At 40.4% G+C, this 21742-nt stretch overlaps 1 protein-coding gene across 1 annotated transcript in view; it reads left to right on the top strand.

The window, feature by feature from the left end:
• Positions 1-6690: 6690 nt before the first annotated feature.
• Positions 6691-21742, top strand: part of Fgd4 (FYVE, RhoGEF and PH domain containing 4) — a 141713-nt gene continuing 126661 nt past the window's right edge. The window contains exon 1 of the mRNA XM_042677678.1: positions 6691-6842. Within this exon, the coding sequence (XP_042533612.1) occupies positions 6833-6842 (10 nt within the window). The 5' untranslated portion in view covers positions 6691-6832. The remainder of the gene's footprint in view (positions 6843-21742) is intronic.

Genomic DNA, 21742 nt, shown 5'->3' with positions numbered 1-21742 from the left:
GATTTATTTCCAAGCTCCTAACAGGACTGACAACTAGGGTTTAGGATTTCAACTTCTTAGATTTGGTTTAATTTCTTGGTTCTCCTCTGTTTAGGTATTGCTTTTGCATGTGAATGCTGGAACTTTCTCAGAGCATGGCAGCTACATTCCAAAAAAGTAGGAAGAACTTGTCAGGCCTCTGAAGGATGAGACTAGTGCAAGGACTTTTTACTCTTCTCTGTAGGACTAAGCAGCTGTAGGTCTAGTTCAACATCAAGCGGCTGTCATCAGTCCATTACTATGTAGTAGCTTCTTTTCTTTCACAGAACAAAAGGTTAGTAAGGTCTAAAGTCATGAGGTCTAGGCACTGCTGGTTCAGGTCTGTAGTTCTAGCTACTCAGGAGACTAAGATTTGAGGATTGGTTGAAGCTAGCTGGACAGACAGATAAATCGTATTAATTCTTATCTCCAATTAACCAGAAAATAGCTGGAAATTGAGGCGTGACTCAAGTGGCAGAGTGCCAGTTCTGTGTGAAAAGTCTAAGCAAGAACACAAGGCTGGGTGCAAGTGGTTCACACCTGTAATCCTAGCTACTCGGGAGGCTGAGCTCTGAGGATTGTGATTCAAGCCAGTCCAAGAAGGAACATCCATGAGATTCTTCTCTACAATTAACCTCCAAAAAGCCAGAAATGGAGCTGTAGCTCAACTGGTAGATTGCTAGCCTTGATCAGAAAAGCTCAGAGACAATGCCCAGGCTGAGTTCAAATCCCAGGACTGGCACAAAAATAAATCCCAGTACTAGTTCAAATCCTAGTACTGATAATACACATAAAGCATGGCACTGACCACTACTAAATATCCCCATGCTGCTGATCACATGTATGGTGTATATGTGTACACCGTTATATGTTATAGACTGTGATAGACAATTTGCTCCAGGAAAGTTAGAATGAACTTGTGACTTTAAATGAGCATCATTATTCCACAATACTGTGAAATTTGGGAAATTATGTAATCACTTAATCACAATTTAAAAAAAAAAAAAGAACCTCGGGGAAGGTAGGGAGGACAGGGATGGGAGGGGGAAAACAATGGAGGGGGTAACAATGCTCAATAGGAAGTGTACTCATTACCTTGCTCATGTAACTGTAACCCTCTGTATAGTATCTTTACAATAAAAAATAAAAAAAAATAAAAAAATAAAAAAAAAATAAAGCATGGCACTGGACTGTGCTTTTCATAAAGGCTGCCTAATATACTATGACATTTGGAGAAGCTGTCCTGTCTACTGCCTGCCTTCTTGAGAGAGTGACTGCATGTTGTCATGCCCAACGCAAGGCCGAATCTGAAGCACATGATTGTCGTAAAGGCCGAAACTGCAGCAAAAGAATTTCAGGGCCGGGCTGGGAAGATAGCTCAATGGTAGAGCCCTTGCCTTGCATGCATGAGGCCCTGGGTTCAATTCCTCAACACCACATAAGCAAAAAGAAAAAAGCCGGAAGTGGCGCTGTGGCTCAAGTGGTAGAGCGCTTGCCTTCAGCTGAAGAGCTGAGGGACAGCGCCCAGGCCCAGAGTTCAGGCCCCACGACTGGAACCCCCCCCCCAAAAAAAAAAAAAAAAAGAATTTCAGGGCCTCTGTCATTTGGAACTTCTGTGCATAACTTGAAGGATGAGGACAAAAGAAGTTGCATACACTTTTGCTCTGTAACTTGGGTCATGTATGAGGTTATTTATAGTGAATAGCTCTTAAATTTTGTTAAATACTTGGTAAACTTTTCCCTGTCCAATTTGGAGTTCAATTTAAAAAAGAAAAAAATTAAATTACTGCACTTGCAATAGTGACTTGATAGAGGTTATATTTAATCTTGCAGGTTTGATAGACTCTGACTGGTATTAGATCTTTGACCTTTATTTTCTCTTTTTCACTTATTGTTGTATTGTTGTTATAATGGTTTGGGTTGTTTAATATTGAATTTTTTTTTTTTGTGCTGGCACAGGGGCTTGAACTCAGGGTCTCCTCTTCCTCTTGCTTAGCTTTTTACTCTAGGCTGTCTTTTCTATCACTTGAGCCACACTTCTACTTTCAGCTTTTTGCTGGTTGTTGGAGGAGATAAGAGGCTGACAGATTTTTCTGTCCTGGTATTCAGATCTCAGCCTCTGAGTTCAAGCTTCAGTATTGGAATAAACAAAACAAGACAAAAAAAAAGCAATATTAGTGTTATCACACTCCCAGACTTCAAACTCTACTACAGACCTATGGTAACAGAAATAGCTTAGCAGTTTAGAGATTTGCAAAAAACTAAGCATAGAAGTTCCCTACAATCCAGCCTTGTCACTCTTGGGCAGAACATTACAAGTCAGGATACTGTAAAGACCCTCGCACATCCATGTTCATTGCTGCATTGTTCACAATAGCCAAGTTATGGAAACAGTCCAGATGCCTTATAATAGATGAGTAGATAAAAAAAAATCTTTGGCACTTATACATTTATCCATTGGAAAGAGTATTAGAATATTATGGAAAGTATGCTGTGGCTCAAGTAGTAGAGCGTTAGACTTGAGCACAGAGGGCCAGAGCCCAGGCCCTGAGTTCAACCCTCAGGATCAGCAAAAAATAAACAGATAAATTGTAAATACCAAGAATATTATGTTATTTGCAGGGAAGTGGCTGGAACTAGAACATAGCATGTTAAGTGAGGTAAGCCAAGCTTAGAGAGACAAGTGGCATATGTTTTCTCTCTTGTGGAAGCTAAATCTAAAACAGCACTGGATATGATAAATTATACATGGTTCTGTGTATTTACACACAAACAGACTAAAGGAGGATACACTTAGAGGGAGCTACCCAAAGATGTAACTCTGAATATCTAAAATACTTACCAAAACAAATTCCAGGAAATGAAAATATGTTGTTGTTATTGTTGTTGGTTGTTTTGTGGTTCTTTTGTTGTTGTTTTTTAATAAAACTTTTCAAGGGACAAACAGGGTGGGGAGCATAGGAGTAGAGGGAATAAAGGCAAGCAAATGCAGTCATGGTTTTCAATATATACTATGTAAAAAATGAACTATGTAACTTATGGGCAGGGATGGGAGGGGAAAATGGGGGAAGGTAAGGAAAAGATGATATTGTCCAAGAAGAAGTATACTTATTCCCTGACATGCAATTCTGACTCCTGTGTACAACTCCTAAATAGCAGTAATATATATATATATATTTTTTTTTTAAACCAATCCATCCCCCCCCCCCCCAGTCAATCTCAAAAAGTCATCTGTGCATGATTCCACTTGTGTCATTTTCTTTTTTTTTTTTTTTTTGCCAGTCATGGTGCCTGAACTCTAGGCCTGGGCACTGTCCCTCAGCTCTTCAGCTCAAGGCTAGCGCTCTACCACTTGAGCCATAGCACCACTTTTAGCTTTTTCTGCTTATGTGGTGCTGAGGAATCGAACCCAGGACCTCATGCATGCAAGGCAAACACTCTACCACTGAGCCACCTTCTCAGCCCCACTTGTGTGATTTTCTGTAACACAAAATGCTAGAGCTGGATGACAGATCAGGGATGGTGGATGTCTGATGACAGAGGTCATGGGCAGGAGGTCTTTGTGGGGACTGAATTATTCTGTATGTTGATTATGAATAGATGGATCAGTCATGCCAAACACAGCAGCCTGATTTTGATATACTTGGTTATATAAGATGTCACCATGGGAGGAAACTGGGTGAATGGCATACTGAATCTTTATGAAATATTTTTGTAATTGTGCACCTATGAATTAGTTCAGAGTAAAAGTGAGAAACGGAAGATTGAGCCAGGTGCTGGTGGTTCACATCTGTAATTCTAGCCTTTAGGAGGCTAAGCTCTGAGGATTGCCATTCAAAACCAGCCTAGGCAAGAAAGTCTGTGAGACTCCTATCTCTAATCAACCACCAGAAAGCTGGAAGTGGAGCTGTGGCTCAAGTGGTAGAGTGTTAGCCCTGAGTTCAAATCCTAGGACTGGCACAAAATAATAAATAAATAAATACATACATACATACATAAAATGGAAGATCTACCCAGACATTAGACTACTGTTCACTAGCCAGAAGTTGCTTCTTTTTTTTTTTTTTTCCCTGAGCTGAGCTGTTTTTGCTCAAGCAAGCGCCCTACCACTTGAGCCACAGCTCTGCTTCTGGCCTTTTCTTTTTGTAATTTATTGGAGATCAGAGTCTCATGGATTTTCCTGCCCAGACTTTGAACCATGATCCTCAGATCTCAGCCTCCTGAATAGCTAGGATTACAGGCATAAGCCACCAGCAACCAATCAGAGGTTGCTTTTTATGACTCAATTTTAAATTAGCTAAAATAAAGTTGATTTCACTTCCTTGGTTACTCATGTCATGTTTCAAATGTTCCTGTGGCCTCCTGATTGTCACAACCACAAAATGCTTCCATCTGCCAGAATGCACCGCTGGGCAGCCTTTGTTTGTGATGTCAGTTAGAAGTAACTTTGGCTCATATAATTTTTAAAAAAACAAGTTCTTTATAAATCTAAAGGTAGTTAAAGAGAAGAAATGGGTTTAATGTTTGTTTTTTATGTTTTGTGATTTTTTTTTTGAGGCTCTATCCTATATTGTAATAAGGAAGTGAAACATTTGCTTCATGTTCGAAGTTGGAGTAAGGGTTTATACTTTTATCTGAATAGCAGCTACAGTTTTCCCCAGCCCCCAAATCACAGTTCAGTTGATACAGGATATTGGCAAAATAGAGGCAATCGATGCAGGGAAAAGTTTCAATGTCTGGAGATTTCTGGGACTTTTTGTTGTCTTCTGCCTCTTAGAGATGGGATCACTCATGGTAGCTTAACCATTGCAGAGGAAGTACAGCAGACCCTAAACCAGAAAGCTATTTCGAGTTTGAAATGACCTTGAGGAAGTGACATATTGGCTTTTTTCGTTCTTTGTCACAAACCAGCAAACTAGGATGAAAGCTGGGTAACTACATGGAGACTGCAAGACATGCTGTTCTAAAGCTCTCACAGTCTTCTGGGTTAGGTGTAAAAATGCTGGGCTCTTCAAATAGGTTAAATACAAAGTTTTGATATTTGCATGATCAAAATGACCTTTAAGGTAGAAAGAGGAAGTTTATCAAGTGTAAGAAAGTTCTTGGTTTTTTAGTTTAGGAAGAACACATACCAATTAAACAAAAACATAGGGCAAAATTTTTAGTTACAGATAGGCTGCAGATGGTCTTAGGTTCCCATCCATAGCTTTTAGGTAGTGTTATGAGGCAGTCACATGGTAAGTGAAGTGTACAACTCTAATTCCTGATGATCAAGTTGATTTAAGCAAGATGAAGAATATAATAATGATGTAGTTAGGAACATATAAATAGCTTTGCTCATTCTCCTTTCATGAACCTTTGTTTTTGGCCACCTTTGTGTGGGTGGGTGTATGGGGGGGATAATGCCAAATTTAGCTTTCTAACACAGTTGAAATCCATGGTGCCTAAAACAACTTAATGTGTAAATGTGTATAGAGTAAATTGGTCAAAAATCTTGATTTGAAGCCAAAAAAGATAAATCTGTTTTTAGAAAGTCTAGCAGGAACTGATGCTCATGCTTTAATTTAACTGTTTCTCAAGTAGCTGAGATCTGATTCGAGCCAACCTGGGCAGTCTGAGACTTTTATCTCCAATTAACTAGCAAAAGACCAGAAGCAGAGCTGTGGCTCAAGTGGTAGAGCTCTAACTTTGAGAGAAAAAGCCAAGTGGACCAAAGCCTTGAGTTCAAGCCCCAGTACTGGCACACACACATAAAGTTACCTGAGCTGGGCACCAGTGGCTCATGCCTGTAATCCTAAGTACTCAGAAGGCTGAGATCTGAGAATCACAGTTTGAAGCCAGCCCTAGCAGGGAAGTCAGTGAGACTATTATCACCAAGTAACCATCAAAAATCCAGAAGTGGAGCTGTAGTTCAAGTGGTAGAGCATTAGTCTTGAGCACAAAAACATAGCGACTGTTCCTAGGCCTTGAGTTCAAGCCCTAGGACCAACATAAAAAAAATTACCTGGGCTTTCTTTGTGGCTGCCATACTTATTTTTGAGAAGGAAATGGAAAGTTCTTTGGCTTTGGGGGTGGGGAGGTGGGAAAGGAATAGAGAGAGCTTTCATAATTTCACTATGCAACATTTTTTATAGCATTTCTTTTTTTCTCTCTTGCTTTTTTTTTTTTTTGTGCTAATCCTAGGGCTTGAACTTAGAGTCTGGGTTCTGTCCCTGAGTTTGTTTTGCTCAAAGCAAGGCTAGTGCCACAGCTCCACTTCTGACTTTTTGGTGGCTAATTGGAGACTAAGAATCTCATGGACTTTCCTGCTAGGCTGACTTGGAACCACAATTCTTAGATCTCAGCCTCCTGAATAGCTAGGTTTAGCACCCAGCTCTTACGGGATTTCTTAAAGCTTTATAATGGCAGTCCTAAGATTTCTTCAAGACTTGTTTGTAAGGGATATTTCTGAAGCTCAAAGCAGTGTGTACGATCAAAGCACATGCAGTTTGTCCCATCCTCACTTCACCCACAGTATTCTCCAGCTCACTGACTTCTTGTTGAACTAACCATCATGGGGTTTTGAAACATACTACTTGCGTAGTTCTTTGGGGCGGCCTCACAGCCAGAAGTTGTGAAACATAACTGTGCACTTCCCATTGTTTAGTTCTTTACCATGTTGAACACAAGATGTGTGCCTGTGTGCTGTCTCGATGCAGAATGCCTGTAGACTTTACCAACAAGTCACAAATGCAGATTTTTCCTCGGACAGCAGGAAATAAATTGATCAGAAGAGCCAAACGTGCTGCCGGATGTCATTTGAAGCAAATCCTTTATGGGGTGCTGTGAGTACTCTCATTTTAGCATTGATAGTTCTGAACTATGTCCGGATACAATGATGGGTGTGTGTGTGTGTGTGTGTGTGTGTGTGTGTGTGTGCGCACGCGCGCGTGCGCGCGCACGCATGTGTATGCCAGTCCTAGGACTTGAACTCAGGGCCTGAGTTCTGTCCTTGAGCTTTTATGCTCAAGGCTAGCACTCTTACCATTTGAGCCACAGCTCCACTTTTGCCTTTTTGGTGGTTTATTGGGGATAAGAGTTTCACAGACTTTTTTGACTGGGATGGCTTTGAATTGTGATCCTTAGATTTCAGCTTTCTGAGTATCTAGGATTTCAGGCGTGAGCCACAAGTGCCCAGCTGGTGTTTTTTTTTTTTTGTTGTTTGTTTTTTTGTCAGTTGGGGGGCTTGAACTCTGGGCCTAAGCACTGTCACTCAGCTCTTCAAGGGTAGCGCTCTACCACTTGAGCCATAGTGCCACTTCCGGCTTTTTCTGCTTATCTGGTGCTGAGGAATCGAACCCAGGGCCTCATGCATGCTAAGCAAGCGCTCTACCACAGAGCCACCTTCCCAGCCCTTGTTTTTTAAATACTTACAAAATGAGGTGATGAAGTCACTGGAAGTGACAGGCAAATTGTACTATTATTGGAAAAAATATTGTGTATCATGCTTATAAAAGTTTCATGCTGTATGTTTTATTTTATTTATTTATTTTTTTTTTTTGGGTCCGGTCGTGGGGCCTGAACTCTGGGCCTGGGTGCTGTCCCTCAGCTCTTCAGCTCAAGGCTAGCACTCTACCACTTGAGCCACAGCGCCACTTCCAGTTTTTTCTTTTTGCTTATGTGGTGCTGAGGAATCGAACCCAGGGCCTCAGGCATGCAAGGCAAGTGCTCTACCACTGAGCCACCTTCCCAGCCCGTGCTGTATGTTTTAATAGAGGTGTCTGATCTGGTTTTTAGGGTCCAAGACCAGTTATTTGAGGGAATAGCCTGTGTGCCTGCCTGCCTGCCTGTCTGTCTGTCTGTCTGTCTGTCTCTGTCTGTCTGTCTGTCTTTCTCTTCCTGAGACCATACCACAACAGCATGTCCTGGAGCAATCTCTTTGTAAGGACTGCATGAAATCAACTGTGACTTCTCAGCATCTGAAGTCTGGTTGACGTGACAAGCTCCTTCGCTTAAAGTTAGTCATAGAACTGTTTTAGGCGAATGTCTGTTCAGAAAAACGTTTAATGGGGGTGGGGGGAGGATAAGGTGGGGGGAGGGGAGGAGTATGGGAAGGGATGGGAAGGGGAAACAATGAGGAGGCAACAATGCTTGATAAGAAATGTACTCGTGGGCTGGGAAGGTGGCTCAGTGGTAGAGCACTTGCCTTGCATGCCTGAGGCCCTGGGTTCGATTCCTCAGCACCACATAAGCAAAAAAGAAAAAAGCCGGAAGTGGCGCTGTGGCTCAAGTGGTAGAGCGCTAGCCTTGAGCTGAAGAGCTGAGGGACAGCACCCAGGCCCAGAGTTCAGGCCCCACGACCCGACCCCCCCCCCCCCCCAAAAAAAGGAATGTACTCGTTATCTTGCCCATGTAATTGTAACTCCTCTATACGGTATTCTCACAATAAAAAAAGAAAAAGAAAAATGTTTAAAACATTTTTGGTGAGAAAGAGAAAACTAAGTATCCAGGCATAACCTACTGATAATTTTTTGACATGTTTTTTTTTCTCCTTGTAAAGGTGAGACCATGTTATATGGGCATTTTGTATCACATGTCTCCCAGGTGGAGGTCCCAGTGAACATTACATGATTTGTAACTACTAAAAATACTCAGAAATACCCATTTCAGTTATATAATATATGTGATACTCTGTCACCATATAGTTCCCATACATTAGTTAGCACATCACTTTTGTTGGAGTGTGTGTGTTTGTGTGTGTGTGTGTGTGTGTGTGTGTGTGTGTGTGTACACAATTACACTCACGGCCACATACTCACGGCTTGCTTGCTCTGCTGGCACTCTACCACTTGAGCCACACTTCAGTTATGGCACTTTGCTGATTACTTGGAGATGAGTCTCACAGGCTTTTCTACCTGGGTTGGTTTTGAACCTAGATCCTCAGATTTTAGCCCCCCGTGAGTATCTAGGATTATAGTTGTGAGCTGCCAGCACTCAGCTCTAGATTTTTTTAAAATTTGGTTTATAAATAACTGAGAAGAAAACCAGTTTTTAAGATTATCTTGCAAGGTGCCTCAGGGAGAAGACCCTCATTGTATATGTAGTCTTGATTTTAAGATATTAATAATATCCTGATCTTAGATTCTCAAAAAAATTTTTAATCAGTGTATACTAGTCGTAAGGGATTTTGTTGTTACATTTCCATGTATGTGTGTGGTCTACTCCAATCAATCTCATCTCTTCTTTCACTCTCACTCATTCCTTCAGCTTCCCAAGATAATTTAAACAGATCCCATTGGTCTGTTTTCATAGTTGCTATCTATTTTGCTGGTGCTCATTATGTTTCATTCTCCTTGTTAGCCCAGCCTCCTCCTGCTAGTTCCACTCCCAGCCTACTTCTCTTTCTCTCACCTCCTATCTCTCTATTGACCAACAGCAGCTCTTTAAGCTGCTTTCAATTATATTTGCAGTATACTTCAAAATTATTTACCCTATTTTTTGTGTGGTGAGAGGATGGTTCTGGGGCTTGAACTCAGGGCCTGGACCCTGTCCCTGAGCTTTTTTTTTTTTTTTTTTCTCAAGGCTAGCACTCTGCCACTTGAACCACAGCTCCACTTCTGGCATTTTTGATAGCTTGTTGGAGATAGGAGTCTCACAGACTTTCCTGCCTAGGCAGCCTGTCTTGGAACTACGATGCTCAGACCTCAGCCTTTTGAGTAGCTAGGAGTCATTACCCAGTTGACTTTTCCTCCTCCTCTTCCTTCTCCTCTTCCCCCCTTCCTCCTCCTTCTCTTCTTCTTCTTCTTCTTCTTCCTCCTCCTCTTCTTCCTCCTCTTCCTCTTCCTCCTCCTCTTCTTCTTCTCCCTCTTCCTCTTCCTCCTCTTCTTCCTCTTTCTCTTCTTCCTCCTCTTCTTCCTCCTCTTCCCCCTCCTCCTCTTCTTCTTCTTCCTCCTTCTTTTTCTCTTCTTCTGTAAATTAAAAAGAAATATTGTTATTATAAAGGTGATATGCATAGGGGCTACAGTTACATAAGTCAAGTAAAAAGTGTGTTTCTTTATGGACAATATCACCACTTCTTTTTTAAGGACAAATACTGCATTAAGATTTTCAGTAAACATATATACATTTATTGAAATCTCTAGGTCTCACATTCTAAAAACTTTTACTGCTATGTAAAAGAGTAAAGTGGAATGGGATCTAGTTTTGCAAATTAAATTTACAAAGGAATTTTATCAAATTGCTGGACCAGTGAGGAGGGTTGAAGGAGCATCATGGAGCCAGGACTGCTGCTTCCACACCCAAGACTTTGCATGGGTAGAAAAGTAGACCGGTCTTGCAAGATCAGTCAAGTATGCTTTGTGCAAATACTGTGCCTGGAAAGACACAGATTCACAGTGTGTTGGCACATGTTTTCTTTGTTTTACCAGTTTAGAAATGGCCTGAGCTTCTCCTAGTAACAGCTTCGAGAAAAGCAAATGCCTTTTGTCCTTTATTCTCTTTATGTTCCTCCCACTTCCTCCCTAGTCATAGACCGAATGATGTACTGGTCATTTTAGGGAGTGAATGGATCTGATTTTTAGAAAAATTAAGTTTACTCATAAATTCCCAAGTGCTGCTTCTAATCTAAAACTTAAAGGCACACAGGTAAATTTTGGTAAAAATAGAAATAGCTGGGATAATGTGATTATACACATAGCCCAACTATGGAAGACTGGAGCCTTGAAATTATTTTGGATCAGAAAATTTGAGTGTTTTTAAGGTTTGACTTAAGACACTGAGAGAATTTATTTTTTATTTACCCGGCCTCTGTCTCCTCCTTGCTAGTTTAGGTGGTGATATAAAGTGATACCCTGACTTCTTACAATCTTATTTAAGTTTTCTGATATTCATTTTGTTGATTGTTGGGAAGTGTTGCTCTGTGGAGGTTCATTCGTGAATATACTCAAGTAAATCGTGTATGGGAGCATATATATGTGTATATATATGTATATATATGTTTGTTTACATGGGAGATTGTATCTTAGTTTTAATAACATCAGCATTTGAGAGAAAATATGCATTCTTTTTGTAAGGGAAGGCAGTGGAAAGGAGCAGATAAATAAAAAAAAGGGAGTAATAGATACGTTCATATGTGATAAAGGAAGTGGGAAACATGAAATGAGGCTGAAGGAAAGGGACAGGATACGGGAGAATGATGAAAGTGGCGACTCTGAACAGGAAGTTTTAGATGCTGCATATGTTAAAATTATAACCCCTTGAACAACTTTCTGGAGTTCAGAAAAAAAAATAATTTTAAAAAAAAGTTGCCAGGGGCTATCAACTCATGCCTGTAATCTTAGCTACTCTGGAGGCTGAGATCTGAAGATCTTGGTTCAAAGCCAGCCTGGGCAGGAAAGTCTGTTAGACTCTTACCTCCAATTTATCACCAGAAAACCAGAGTGGCGCTGTGGTTCAAGTGGTAGAGTGCTCACCTTGAGCTGAAGAGTTCAAGGACAGTGACCAAGCCCAGAATTCAAGCCCTCTGACTGACAAAAAAATAATTAAACAATAAAAATAGCTAGGTGCCAGTGGCAGTAATCCTAGTGAGGCTGGGAGCTAAGGATCATGTTTCAAAGCCAGCTCAGGCAAGAAAGAGTCTTATCTCCAGTTAACTGCCAAAAAGCTGGAAGTGGAACTATGGCTCTAGTGGTAGAGCAGTAGCCTTGAGGGAAAAGCTCAGGGACGGTGCCCAGACCCTGAGTTCAAGCCCCAGGACCAGCACAAAACAAAGTAAAAAAAGTTGAAAAAAATCCACAAAAACACTTGACTTTTATGTAAATGACTAAAATTGTGTTAAATCTGTGCTATACTTAATTTTATTGTCATTTAAAAATAGAACATTTTCTATTAAATCTCAGATTATATATATGCATTCTATGTAAATATTTAAAAAGGTGATATGTATATATATATACATACATATATGTATGTATATATATATGTATATATATATATATACATATATGTTCATTAACAAGAAGACAATGTAAAATTTATTTTTAGTTCTTTGTGCTGGTACCGGGGCTTGAACTCAGGACATCACACTCTCTCTTGGCCTTTAGCTAAAGACTGGTGTTCTGCCACTTGAACCATAGCTTTACTTCCTGCTTTTTACTGGTTGATTTGAAAATAAAGTTCCTTAGATTTGTCTGTCAGTCTGGCTTCCAGCTATGATCTTCAGATTTCAGCCTTCTGAATAGGCAGGATTACATATGTGAGCCATCAGTGCCTGGATCAAAATGAGATTTATTCTATTTCGGCTTCTGTATTTTATTTTATTTTCTGATGATATATATACATATATATGTCTGGTACTAAAAGTGATAAAAAACTCAGAATTGGTCTGACAGCCACCATAGTACAAGTGTTTTCATTTTTTTTCATTTGTATCTCTTGCCTTTCAACCTTCAGTTCAATTTTGTAAGTTTTAAATTTCAACCGGTTGGCCTCTTGTTCACTCTTGGCATTATACACTCTTGGCATTTTCCCAGCCCATTTGTCTAATCTTTCCCACTCATTTAATCCTCTGACCTTATGGCTAACATCTGCAATTGCATGTGGGTTTGATGACGTAGCTGAATAATAAAACATCACATCCTGGTTCTGGGGTTGTGTCACTGACCACTAAGATGACAGCTCCCTTAACATTGATACAGAATGCTCAATCTATGTAATTGTCTTTAGAAGTCTGTATTGTAGACTAAGTGGCATATTTGAACTGTAGTTTATTTTCAACACATAAACTCCTTTTTTTAAGGCAAATACTGTTCCACCTCATCTACAAAGTAAACATGGTGTTTCTACTGTAGCACCATAAAGGAGTTAGAAATATACCACTTAGTCTACCCAGCTAGAATAATCTTTTTTTTTTTTTTTTTTCTGCTGCCAGTACTGGGGTTTGAACTCGGGGCCTTGGTGCAGTCCCTGAACTTTTTTGCCCAATTGGAGAAAGCAGGATCAATGATGTTATTTGTATGTCTACATAATGAAGATTACATGGTTAGTACCAGAACTGAAATTCAAATTCAAGTTTATTTCCAAAGTTTATGGCCTATTCATTGCATATCATAACACTAATTTGTTCTTTTTCACAGTGGATAATATGTAGGTAACATTTTGCCATTGATAGGCTTTGGTGTCATGATGGAAGGTGTGCTATTATTGCCCAAGTGTCTTTCTGTACAAGTATTTGGCTAGGGACCACACCTTTGTTCAGTTTAAGGGTGCTATAGTCTGTTTTCCCTAGTGGACCTATATGTTAATATTTTAGTTCCACATATTTCCCAATATGTTCTGTTGGTTTTCAGACATTTAGCTTTGTGACAAGTATGTAGTAGTATCATTTTTATTTTAATTTTCATATCCCTCATGGTTAGTGTCCTATCCTTATTAGAAATCCTACTTTTGATGTGTCCTGTCAAAACTTGTGCTCATTAAAATTATCTTTGTCTTCTTGAGTGGTCTGTTTGTATGTTCTGTATAACAGTCTTTTGTCAGAAATAGGAATTATTATAACTATCTTACCCCTAACATTTTTTTTCCATTTTTTCCTCTACTACATACCTTATTTTTAATCTTTGTTTGGTTTTCTGTTTCTTAAGCATTTTTTTAAAATGTTTGGTGGTGTCCTTTGAACAGTGATGTCTAATGTTATAGTCTTTCATGGTCTCTACCCTGCATAAAAACCTTTGCCTACCTGAAAGACATAAAGATATTTTCCTATGGCATTTCTAGAAGCTTTCTTGTTTCTCTCTTAACATTAGCTCTATGCCCCACCTGGAATTGATGTCTGTAAAAGATAGATGAGTACAGATTCATATCTGTCCTGTGTAGACATGAAGCTGTTTGAGGATCTTTCAGGGAAAACATTTTTATTTCAATGACTACTTTTGTTACTTCTACTGTTTCTTTAAAAATTTTTATATTTTCTTACTATTATAAAGGTAATCTACTAAGGGGTGACAGTTACATAAGTCAGCTTATGAGGACATTTTTCTTTTTTGGACATGTTACCCTTCCCTCATACCTTACTGTTTTGACTGAGCATTAAGATGGTTGACATTTCCTTAATATAAACCAGCTCAATTTTTTTTTGTAGTTTTGAGTTATCTCAAGCAGAGATAATTTCTTAGCATCTCTCCTAGTATAGTAAAGGATTTGTAAGTTGCGGAGAGGTTTTCACTACTAAGGTAGCCATGGTTAGGTTGTAAATTTGGCAAGAAAAGGAAGAAAAAATGCTTTATATGAAGTTTGTTTGGTATTTATATGTAAAGTTTTCCTGTAACTGTCTTCAGTAAGTTGGTGGAGGTTTGGATTGTAGTCATTCTCACTTGATTGAAAGGAAATTTCAGAGGACTCAGCCAATCAGAACTGTTCTCTGCTGCACTATCTGTACTATCTATGTAACTATGTATAGTTACTTAGGTGTGGTCCACCATGGTGAAGACTTTATTCTCATTTCTTAAGTACCATTGTTTTTTTTTTTTTTTTCCTCTTTCATGTCAGAACTGGGGCATGCACTTAGAACCTTGCTTAGCTTTTCCACTCAAGGCTGGCAGTCTACTGTTTGAGCTATAGCTATATTTTTAGGGATTTGATGGCTAATAGAGTTTCACAAATTTTTTTCTGTACAGGCTGGTTTGCAACTGTGATCCTCACATCCCAGCCTCCTGAGTAGGATTACAGATGTGAGCCAGTGGCGCCTAGAACTTTAGAGGACTTTGAACCATCACCGGAATGGTCCTTGCTGGGTGGGACATGAATTTTAACAAGCAACTGGGATTCTGTAATTTGGTTCTTTTCTTAGTAATAGACAACACAGCTGAGTGCCAGTGGCTCACACCTGTAATCCTAGTTACTCAAGAGACAGATCTGAGGCTCTCAGTTCAAAACCAGCCTGGGCAGGAAAGTTCATGAGACTTTCATCTCCATGTAGCTACCAAAAAGCTAGAGGTGGAGCTGTGGCTTATGTGTACTAGCCTTGAGCAAACAAAAAGGCTCAGGAATAGCACCCAAGCCTTGAGTTCAAATACCAGGACCAGCACACATAAAGACAAAAGACAACAGAGGCTTCTAAGGTCATATAGGGGTGTGGGGCGGGGTTCCTTCATATGGAGGGTACAGCATACACACACATACACATTCCTTCTTGTTCCCTCAAAACAAAACAAAATGGAAAACAAACAAATTGCTATTGCTTAAAAAAGAATTGATGTTACTTTGGTTTACCTCTTACTTGGGTTAAAGTAGCATGTCTGGGGACAATAGAGCCCATACTTTTTCACCCAGCATGATTTATATGTTCACCAAAGAAATCCTGTGGCAGGCAATCTTATTTATATAGTATTTTTGCAAAACAAGAAATTGATGCCAGGCACTGGTGGCTCACAGTTGAAGCCAGCCTGGGCAGGAAAATCTGTAAGACTTCCATCTGGAAATAGAACTGTGTCTCAAAGTGGTAGAGCACTAGTAAAAAGAGCTCAGGAACAGCACTCAGGCCCTGAGTTCAAGCTGTATGACACCCATCTCCACTCCCCCCCCAAAAAGACATCTACAGTTAAGCAGCAAATAGCTGAAAGGAAAGATGTGGCTCAGGTGGTTTAGAGCCAGCCTTGAACAGAAAAAGCTAAAAACCAGAGCTCAGGCCCTGAGTTCAAAACCCAGTACAGATATCAGAAGGAAAACAAAAGGCTTCCTGGATAAAACCTGTGCAAAGAAAAGAACCAGGAAGGGGGCTGGGAAGGTGGCTCAGTGGTAGAGCGCTTGCCTTGCGTGCATGAGGCCCTGGGTTCGATTCCTCAGCACCACATAAGCAAAAAGAAAAAAAAGCTGGAAATGGCGCTGTGGCTCAAGTGGTAGAGTGCTAGCCTTGAGCTGAAGAGTTGAGGGACAGCGCCCAGGCCCAGAGTTCAGGCCCCACGACCGGACCCCCCCCCCCCAAAAAAAAAAAAAAAAAAAAGGAAAGAACCAGGAAGGGAATATGATGGACATAGCTTGGTTAGCAAAGAGGTTGCTGTAGCAGCTATTCTTGGGAGTGTTGCTGCCTACCGAGTATTTGAAGAAGATAAATTATTGGACCTCCCTCCTGGTGCTTTTTATTTATTTATTTTTTTCTTTTTTTTTGGTCCGGTTGTGGGGCCTGAACTCTGGGCCTGGGCACTGTCCCTCAGCTCTTCAGCTCAAGGCTAGTGCTCTACCACTTGAGCCACAGCGCCACTTTCGGCTTTTTTCTTTTTTTTGCTCATGTGGTGCTGAGGAATCGAACCCAGGGCCTCAAGCATGCAAGGCAAGCGCTCTACCACTGAGCCACCTTCCCAGCCCCTCCTGGTGCCTTTTTAATCTAGAAAATCTTGTGGGATTGTTGGCCCTCTGACATATGTTCTACCACTTTCATTCTAGGCCCTATTCTTAGATTCTGGCACATGGGCTTGAAGACAGTGAACACCTGGAGGTGAACTTGGGACTCGAGAGGTCATGATTACTTCTTGCTTGTCTTTCTTAGATTTATCAAATTCTGAGTATTACTCATGGAACCAATTTTCTAGATACTATGAGACAAGTTCTTTTTTAGGTGTTTTGGGGTGTGTGTGTGTGTCTGTGTGTCTGTGTGTAGTGTAATGTAGTGTCTCATTACTGAATAGTTCCACCTACAAACTTATTAGAGTGAATATTTTAAAATATGTGTAGGAAACTGTGTGTGTGTGTGTGTCTCACACATATAATCCTAGCTACTCAGGAGGCGAAGGTCTGAGGATTTCAGTTTTAAGTTAGCACAGTCAGGAAATTCCATTATACTCTTGATTTCTAATTAACAAGAACAACAAAAAAAGCTGGAAGTGGAGCTAAGGGAGAGGTAGAGCGCTATTTGGGAGCACAAAAGCTCAGGGACAGTGCCCAAGAACTGAGTTTAAGCCCCAGGACCAGCACGCAAAAGAAAGAGAAAAAAGAAAAGAAAAAGTGTGTGTTTCTAGGATGTATTTGGGCACAGGTTCACCATACCTATAATCTTAGCTACTCAGGAGGCTAAGATCTGGAGGACCTTAAGCAGAGAAGTTTTCTAAAAATAAGTATAAAGCAGGGCAGAAGATGTGGATCAAGTGATAAGCACTTGCCTAGCAAGTACAAAATCCTGAATTCGAACACAATACTGTCAAGGTAAAGTGTAGAAGAATTTTTTAAAGGAAATTATAGTTTAGGACATTAAAAGTTTTGGAAAATGATCCAGGTATAGATGGATCCTACCTACCATCCTCATTACTTAGGAAGTTGAGGGTCAAGAATTGATCCCCAGCCTGGGGAGGAGAGTTTGAAGACTCATATCTCCAGTTAACCTACAAAAAGCCCAATGTGGAGCTGTGGCTTAACCGACAAAACATCAGCTTTGAGTGAAAAAGCCAAGCAAAGAGCGTGAGGCTCTGAGTTCAAGCCCTGGCACCAGCACAGAAAAATTTGGAAAACAAGAAAGGAAATTAGCATATTTCTTTTTTTGCAGCTACTCTAATTTTGAAGCCTACATATGCATAATAAGCCACTTGGTAAATTGAGAAGGCTTAGGATGTTTCATTGGGTTTGTTTTGTTTTAGTGCCAGGATCTTATTGTGTAGTAGTCCAGGCTGGCCTAGAATTCACCATGTAGCCCAGGCTAGCCTCAACCTTGAAATCATCCTGCCTCAGCTTTTCAAGAGCTTGGATTGTGGGCCTGTACCACCACACTTGGATAGGGATTTTAAACTTTTCAGGTTTTTTTTTTTAATTTAATTTAATTTTATTTGTGAACATACTGTACAGAGGAAACTTTTCAGGGTTTAACAAAGTTTATCTCTTCCTATAGGTTTTCTTTATTTCTTAGTAAGAAATTGTGCTTCTCCCCCCCCCCCCCCCCCCAGATAATTCACATGCTGTTTTTAATAATATTCTTCCCTGGTTTCTACCTTTTTCTTGCATTGTTAAGTAAACCCAGTCTTACTGATGTGCTTTGCTTTCAGGATTGTATTTGGTATATTTGGTTGCTTCATTAAGCTTCTGATACTAAAAATAATAAAGCAGGCTCTGGTGGCTCATGCTTGTAATCCTACCTATGCAGGAGACTGAGATCTGAGGATCATGGTTTGAAGCTGGTCTTTGAGACTCTTCAGTTAACCAGCAAAAAGTCAGAAGTAGAGGTGTGGCTTAATTGGTAGAGTGCTAGCCTTGAGCAAAAAGCCAACCAAGTGTGAATCCCTGAGTTGATGCCCCATTAGTGGCATAAAAAATTAAAAAAGAGTAATCTAGAATTATGTCATTTGAAAATAATAATTGTGTTATTTTCACTTTTAATATTTGTATTTCATTTTGTGTGTGTGTGTTGGGGGGGGAGTTCTGGGGCTTAAACTCTGGGTGCTGAGGGAGCTGTCCCTCAAATCACAGTCCAAATTTCAGCCTCCTGAATAGGATTACAGGAGTATGTAAGTGGCAGCTGGTTTTTCTTTTTTGTTGGTTATGGGGCTTGAACTCTGGGCCTGGGTGCTGTCCCTCAGCTCTTTAGCTCAAGGCTAGCGCAGCACCACTTCCAGCTTTTTCTGCTTTATGCTGAGGAGTCAAACCCTGGGTCTCATGCATGCAAGGCAAGCACTCTACCACTGAGCCACCTTCCCTGCCCCAAAAAGAAAAATTCTTTTGTCTTGAACTGGAGGCTTTATGTCTCACTTGGCCTTTTAACTCAAGGCCGGTGCTCTACCATTTGAGCCATACCTCCACTTCTGGCTTTTCCCATGGTTTATTAGATAAGAGTCTTGTGGACTTTATTGCTCTGCCTGGCTTCAGACCATAATCTTCAGACCTCAGCCTCCCAAGTAGCTAGGATTACAGGCATTTGAACCATCAGTGCCTGGCTGTCAAACTTTCTGATATTTTGAGTGTTATAATTGTGGGTAGTTGGTAGTTGGTTTCTAGCTCACTTTTCTCCCTACAACTCTGGTTCTTTAGTAACTGTAGGCTAGGAAGGATGGGAGTGGGGGAGAAGGAAAACCAGACGTTTTCCTGCTGAGTTAGCATTTACCTCTGTGGAGGCTGAATTTCCATTGAGTAACACATGGCCTCCTCTCCTCCCATTCAATAAGCAATAAAAATGGGTTCATACAAATTTTCTCCCCCCAAAATTGATTTTGCAAACTTTTGTTTCTTTCTTGTATATAAGGTGCTGCCCCTTTGCTTTTTCTGCTCAACTCCAGTTGTGGCTTATTGCTGGTTAATTGCATATAAGAGTGCCCTAGAGACTTTCCTGCCCAGGCTGGCTTGAAACTGCCATCCTCAGATCTCAGCCTCCTGAGTAGTAATTAGGATTACTAGCCTTAGCCGTGAATGCCCAGCTAATGTTTGTTTTTAAAACTCCTTAAAAGTATAAAACCAAATTTTCTATTCCGAAGTAGGTTGTAAACCAGAAAATGACTTAGTGATACAGCTTTAGATTTCTGGGATCTTGACTTTGTAAATGAACTTTCAAGGTCTCTTTCCCCTGTCCCCTTCCCCCTTCTACTAGTTAAGTCTGACCTTTCTCCCTGAATGAGCAGCATATGCTATCTGAAGGACTTTGTACCTCTGAGGAGGATAAATTTGCCCACAGCTTTTAGTTGGGCTGCATTGCCTTGTTTAAATAGCCAAACACCTGCTAGGCAAGCTCTTGTGCCTGTGCGTGGCTGTGTGTGTGTTCCTTCTTTTAGGATTTGCAAGGGCTGGAGCACAAAGCCAGCGATTGTTGCCCAATAAGCAGTAGTCACACACACTTCTACCAATCGCCTTAGGAGGGCTGGTTACCATGGAATCCACCATCTGTTCACTCCCCGCCACTGGAATGTGATTCAGCCTTGCTGGGCTGGGAACTGGAGAAAGCAGGGCTGCCTGGGAGTGGGAGAGATGGTCTGCCATGGATTGGGTTAATGAGAGGCTCCGTGTGGCTCTCTGGAGGAACAAATGAAGGGAGCTGTACTTGAAACACTGGTGACTTCTAGCCAGGAGGAATACATTGAGCTTTTCCAGGTAATCAACCTCGGTATTGTGCATGGACTTTGTACTCCATTTGCTGTGGGAAATGATCTCCATGTGGTCCAAGGAAAGAGGGCTCTGAGCTCTCCCGAAAGACACCTCCCCCTTAACATACTTGCCTGGTACTGGGTTGAAGCAGTTCAGCGATGTCTTTACAATTATATATTGATGCTGAAAAATAATTATCCTTTTATCTTAATTTTTTTCTGCTTGTGCAATTGTTTTATGATACGCTTTCAGGGGATAAAAATTATAGTCATTTTTAAGGGTTTCTCAGAATGACTTACACTAGGATTCTTGCTGAAATACGCCCAGGGCCACAACGTGTTCAGTGTCTGTTCTTATTATTTGAAAAATGTCTGGGGTCAGGGGCATTTGTAGGTTATGATTTAATTAATGATTCATCTGGTTCCTATGACTGGCCTTCCATTTAGCAGGTCATGTTTTGAAATGTGATGTTTGTGCAGTTTTATTTTGCAATGCTTTTTTTTTTTGCACAAGTTTTCAGGGCTGGAGCATGTGGAAACAATGTGACAGCTTTAGCCTGCAGGCTTGGAGTCTCCGCTCAGCTATAAAGGAAAGGGGCACACTAGGAAGACAGAGCTATTTCAAGGGCTTCCTTTGTTTTTCTATTTCAACAGCCCCTGTAAATGTGTGTTGCATATTGTGAGCAGTAGAAGGAAATTTTGGTTTTAACAAATGGATGACTGACATTTTTTTCTGTGCTACTAAGAGGTTGGGTAGCTCAAACAAGGCACTTCTGTGTCCTTTGTAAAGCAGCATTGTACCCTGTTCTTCAACGTGGTGTGCCCTAAAATATAAAAGTGAGAAACAAAATAAAAAGGGCTGTCTCTACTCTGGTTACTTCTTTTGTGTGTAAGTTTTTCTATCATTTAAACCATAGCGCCAGTGCTCTGGGAGTAACTGGTCTGCCATTTTTATTTGGTATGAAAAGGATTGCAAGGAAAGCCTCTGTCTGTTCAGTCTGAGTCCTGATTATGCTGGCCAGCTGTTATTTTGGACATTCAGGTCATTGGGCCAGTGACTGCTTCAGGAGCTAGGAAAGGTCAATGCTAAGAGACCTACTTGTTTGATTTGTTGTTGTTTTTTTTTAAATAAATGGTAGTATAAAATTAGATAACCTTCTATTTGGCCAAGGACTAATTCCTACTTCAATAATAGGATTTTAAGCTTGGCTTTTATTCATGGATTCTTAGTATTCATTGTAATTGACTTTATGATTTTTACCAAAAAAAAAAAAAGATTTTTACTATCTTGTGCATTTACTGGTTTATATACCCATCATCATCATCATTATTGTCTTACATTTTTAAATATGTAATTTTAGTCTAGGTACCTAGTAGTGCTAAGAAGCATTGTTGTTGTTTTTTAAAAATAATAACAGATATATATGTGCCTGAAAAATTCCTTAAAATCCTTGGTTAAAAAAATTCAAGTGGAGAGCTGGGAAGGTGGCTCAGTGGTAGAGTGCTTGCCTTGCATGCATAAGGCCTTCAGTTTGATTCCTCATTACCACATAAGCAGAAAAAGCTGGAAGTGGTGCTGTGGCTCAAGTGGTAGAGTACTAGCCTTGAGCTGAAGAGCTGAGGGACAGTGTCCAGGCCCAGAGTTCAGGCCTCACGATCAACCAAAAAAAAAAAAAAAATTCAAGTGGATTAAAAAATAC

The sequence above is a fragment of the Dipodomys spectabilis genome, unplaced genomic scaffold, assembly GCF_019054845.1.
Source record: "Dipodomys spectabilis isolate Male_0828 unplaced genomic scaffold, ASM1905484v1 ptg000039l, whole genome shotgun sequence".
Taxonomy (NCBI): Eukaryota; Metazoa; Chordata; class Mammalia; order Rodentia; family Heteromyidae; genus Dipodomys; species Dipodomys spectabilis.
Note: the sequence above shows the minus strand (reverse complement) of the source record. Positions and strands in the feature narration are given on the sequence as shown.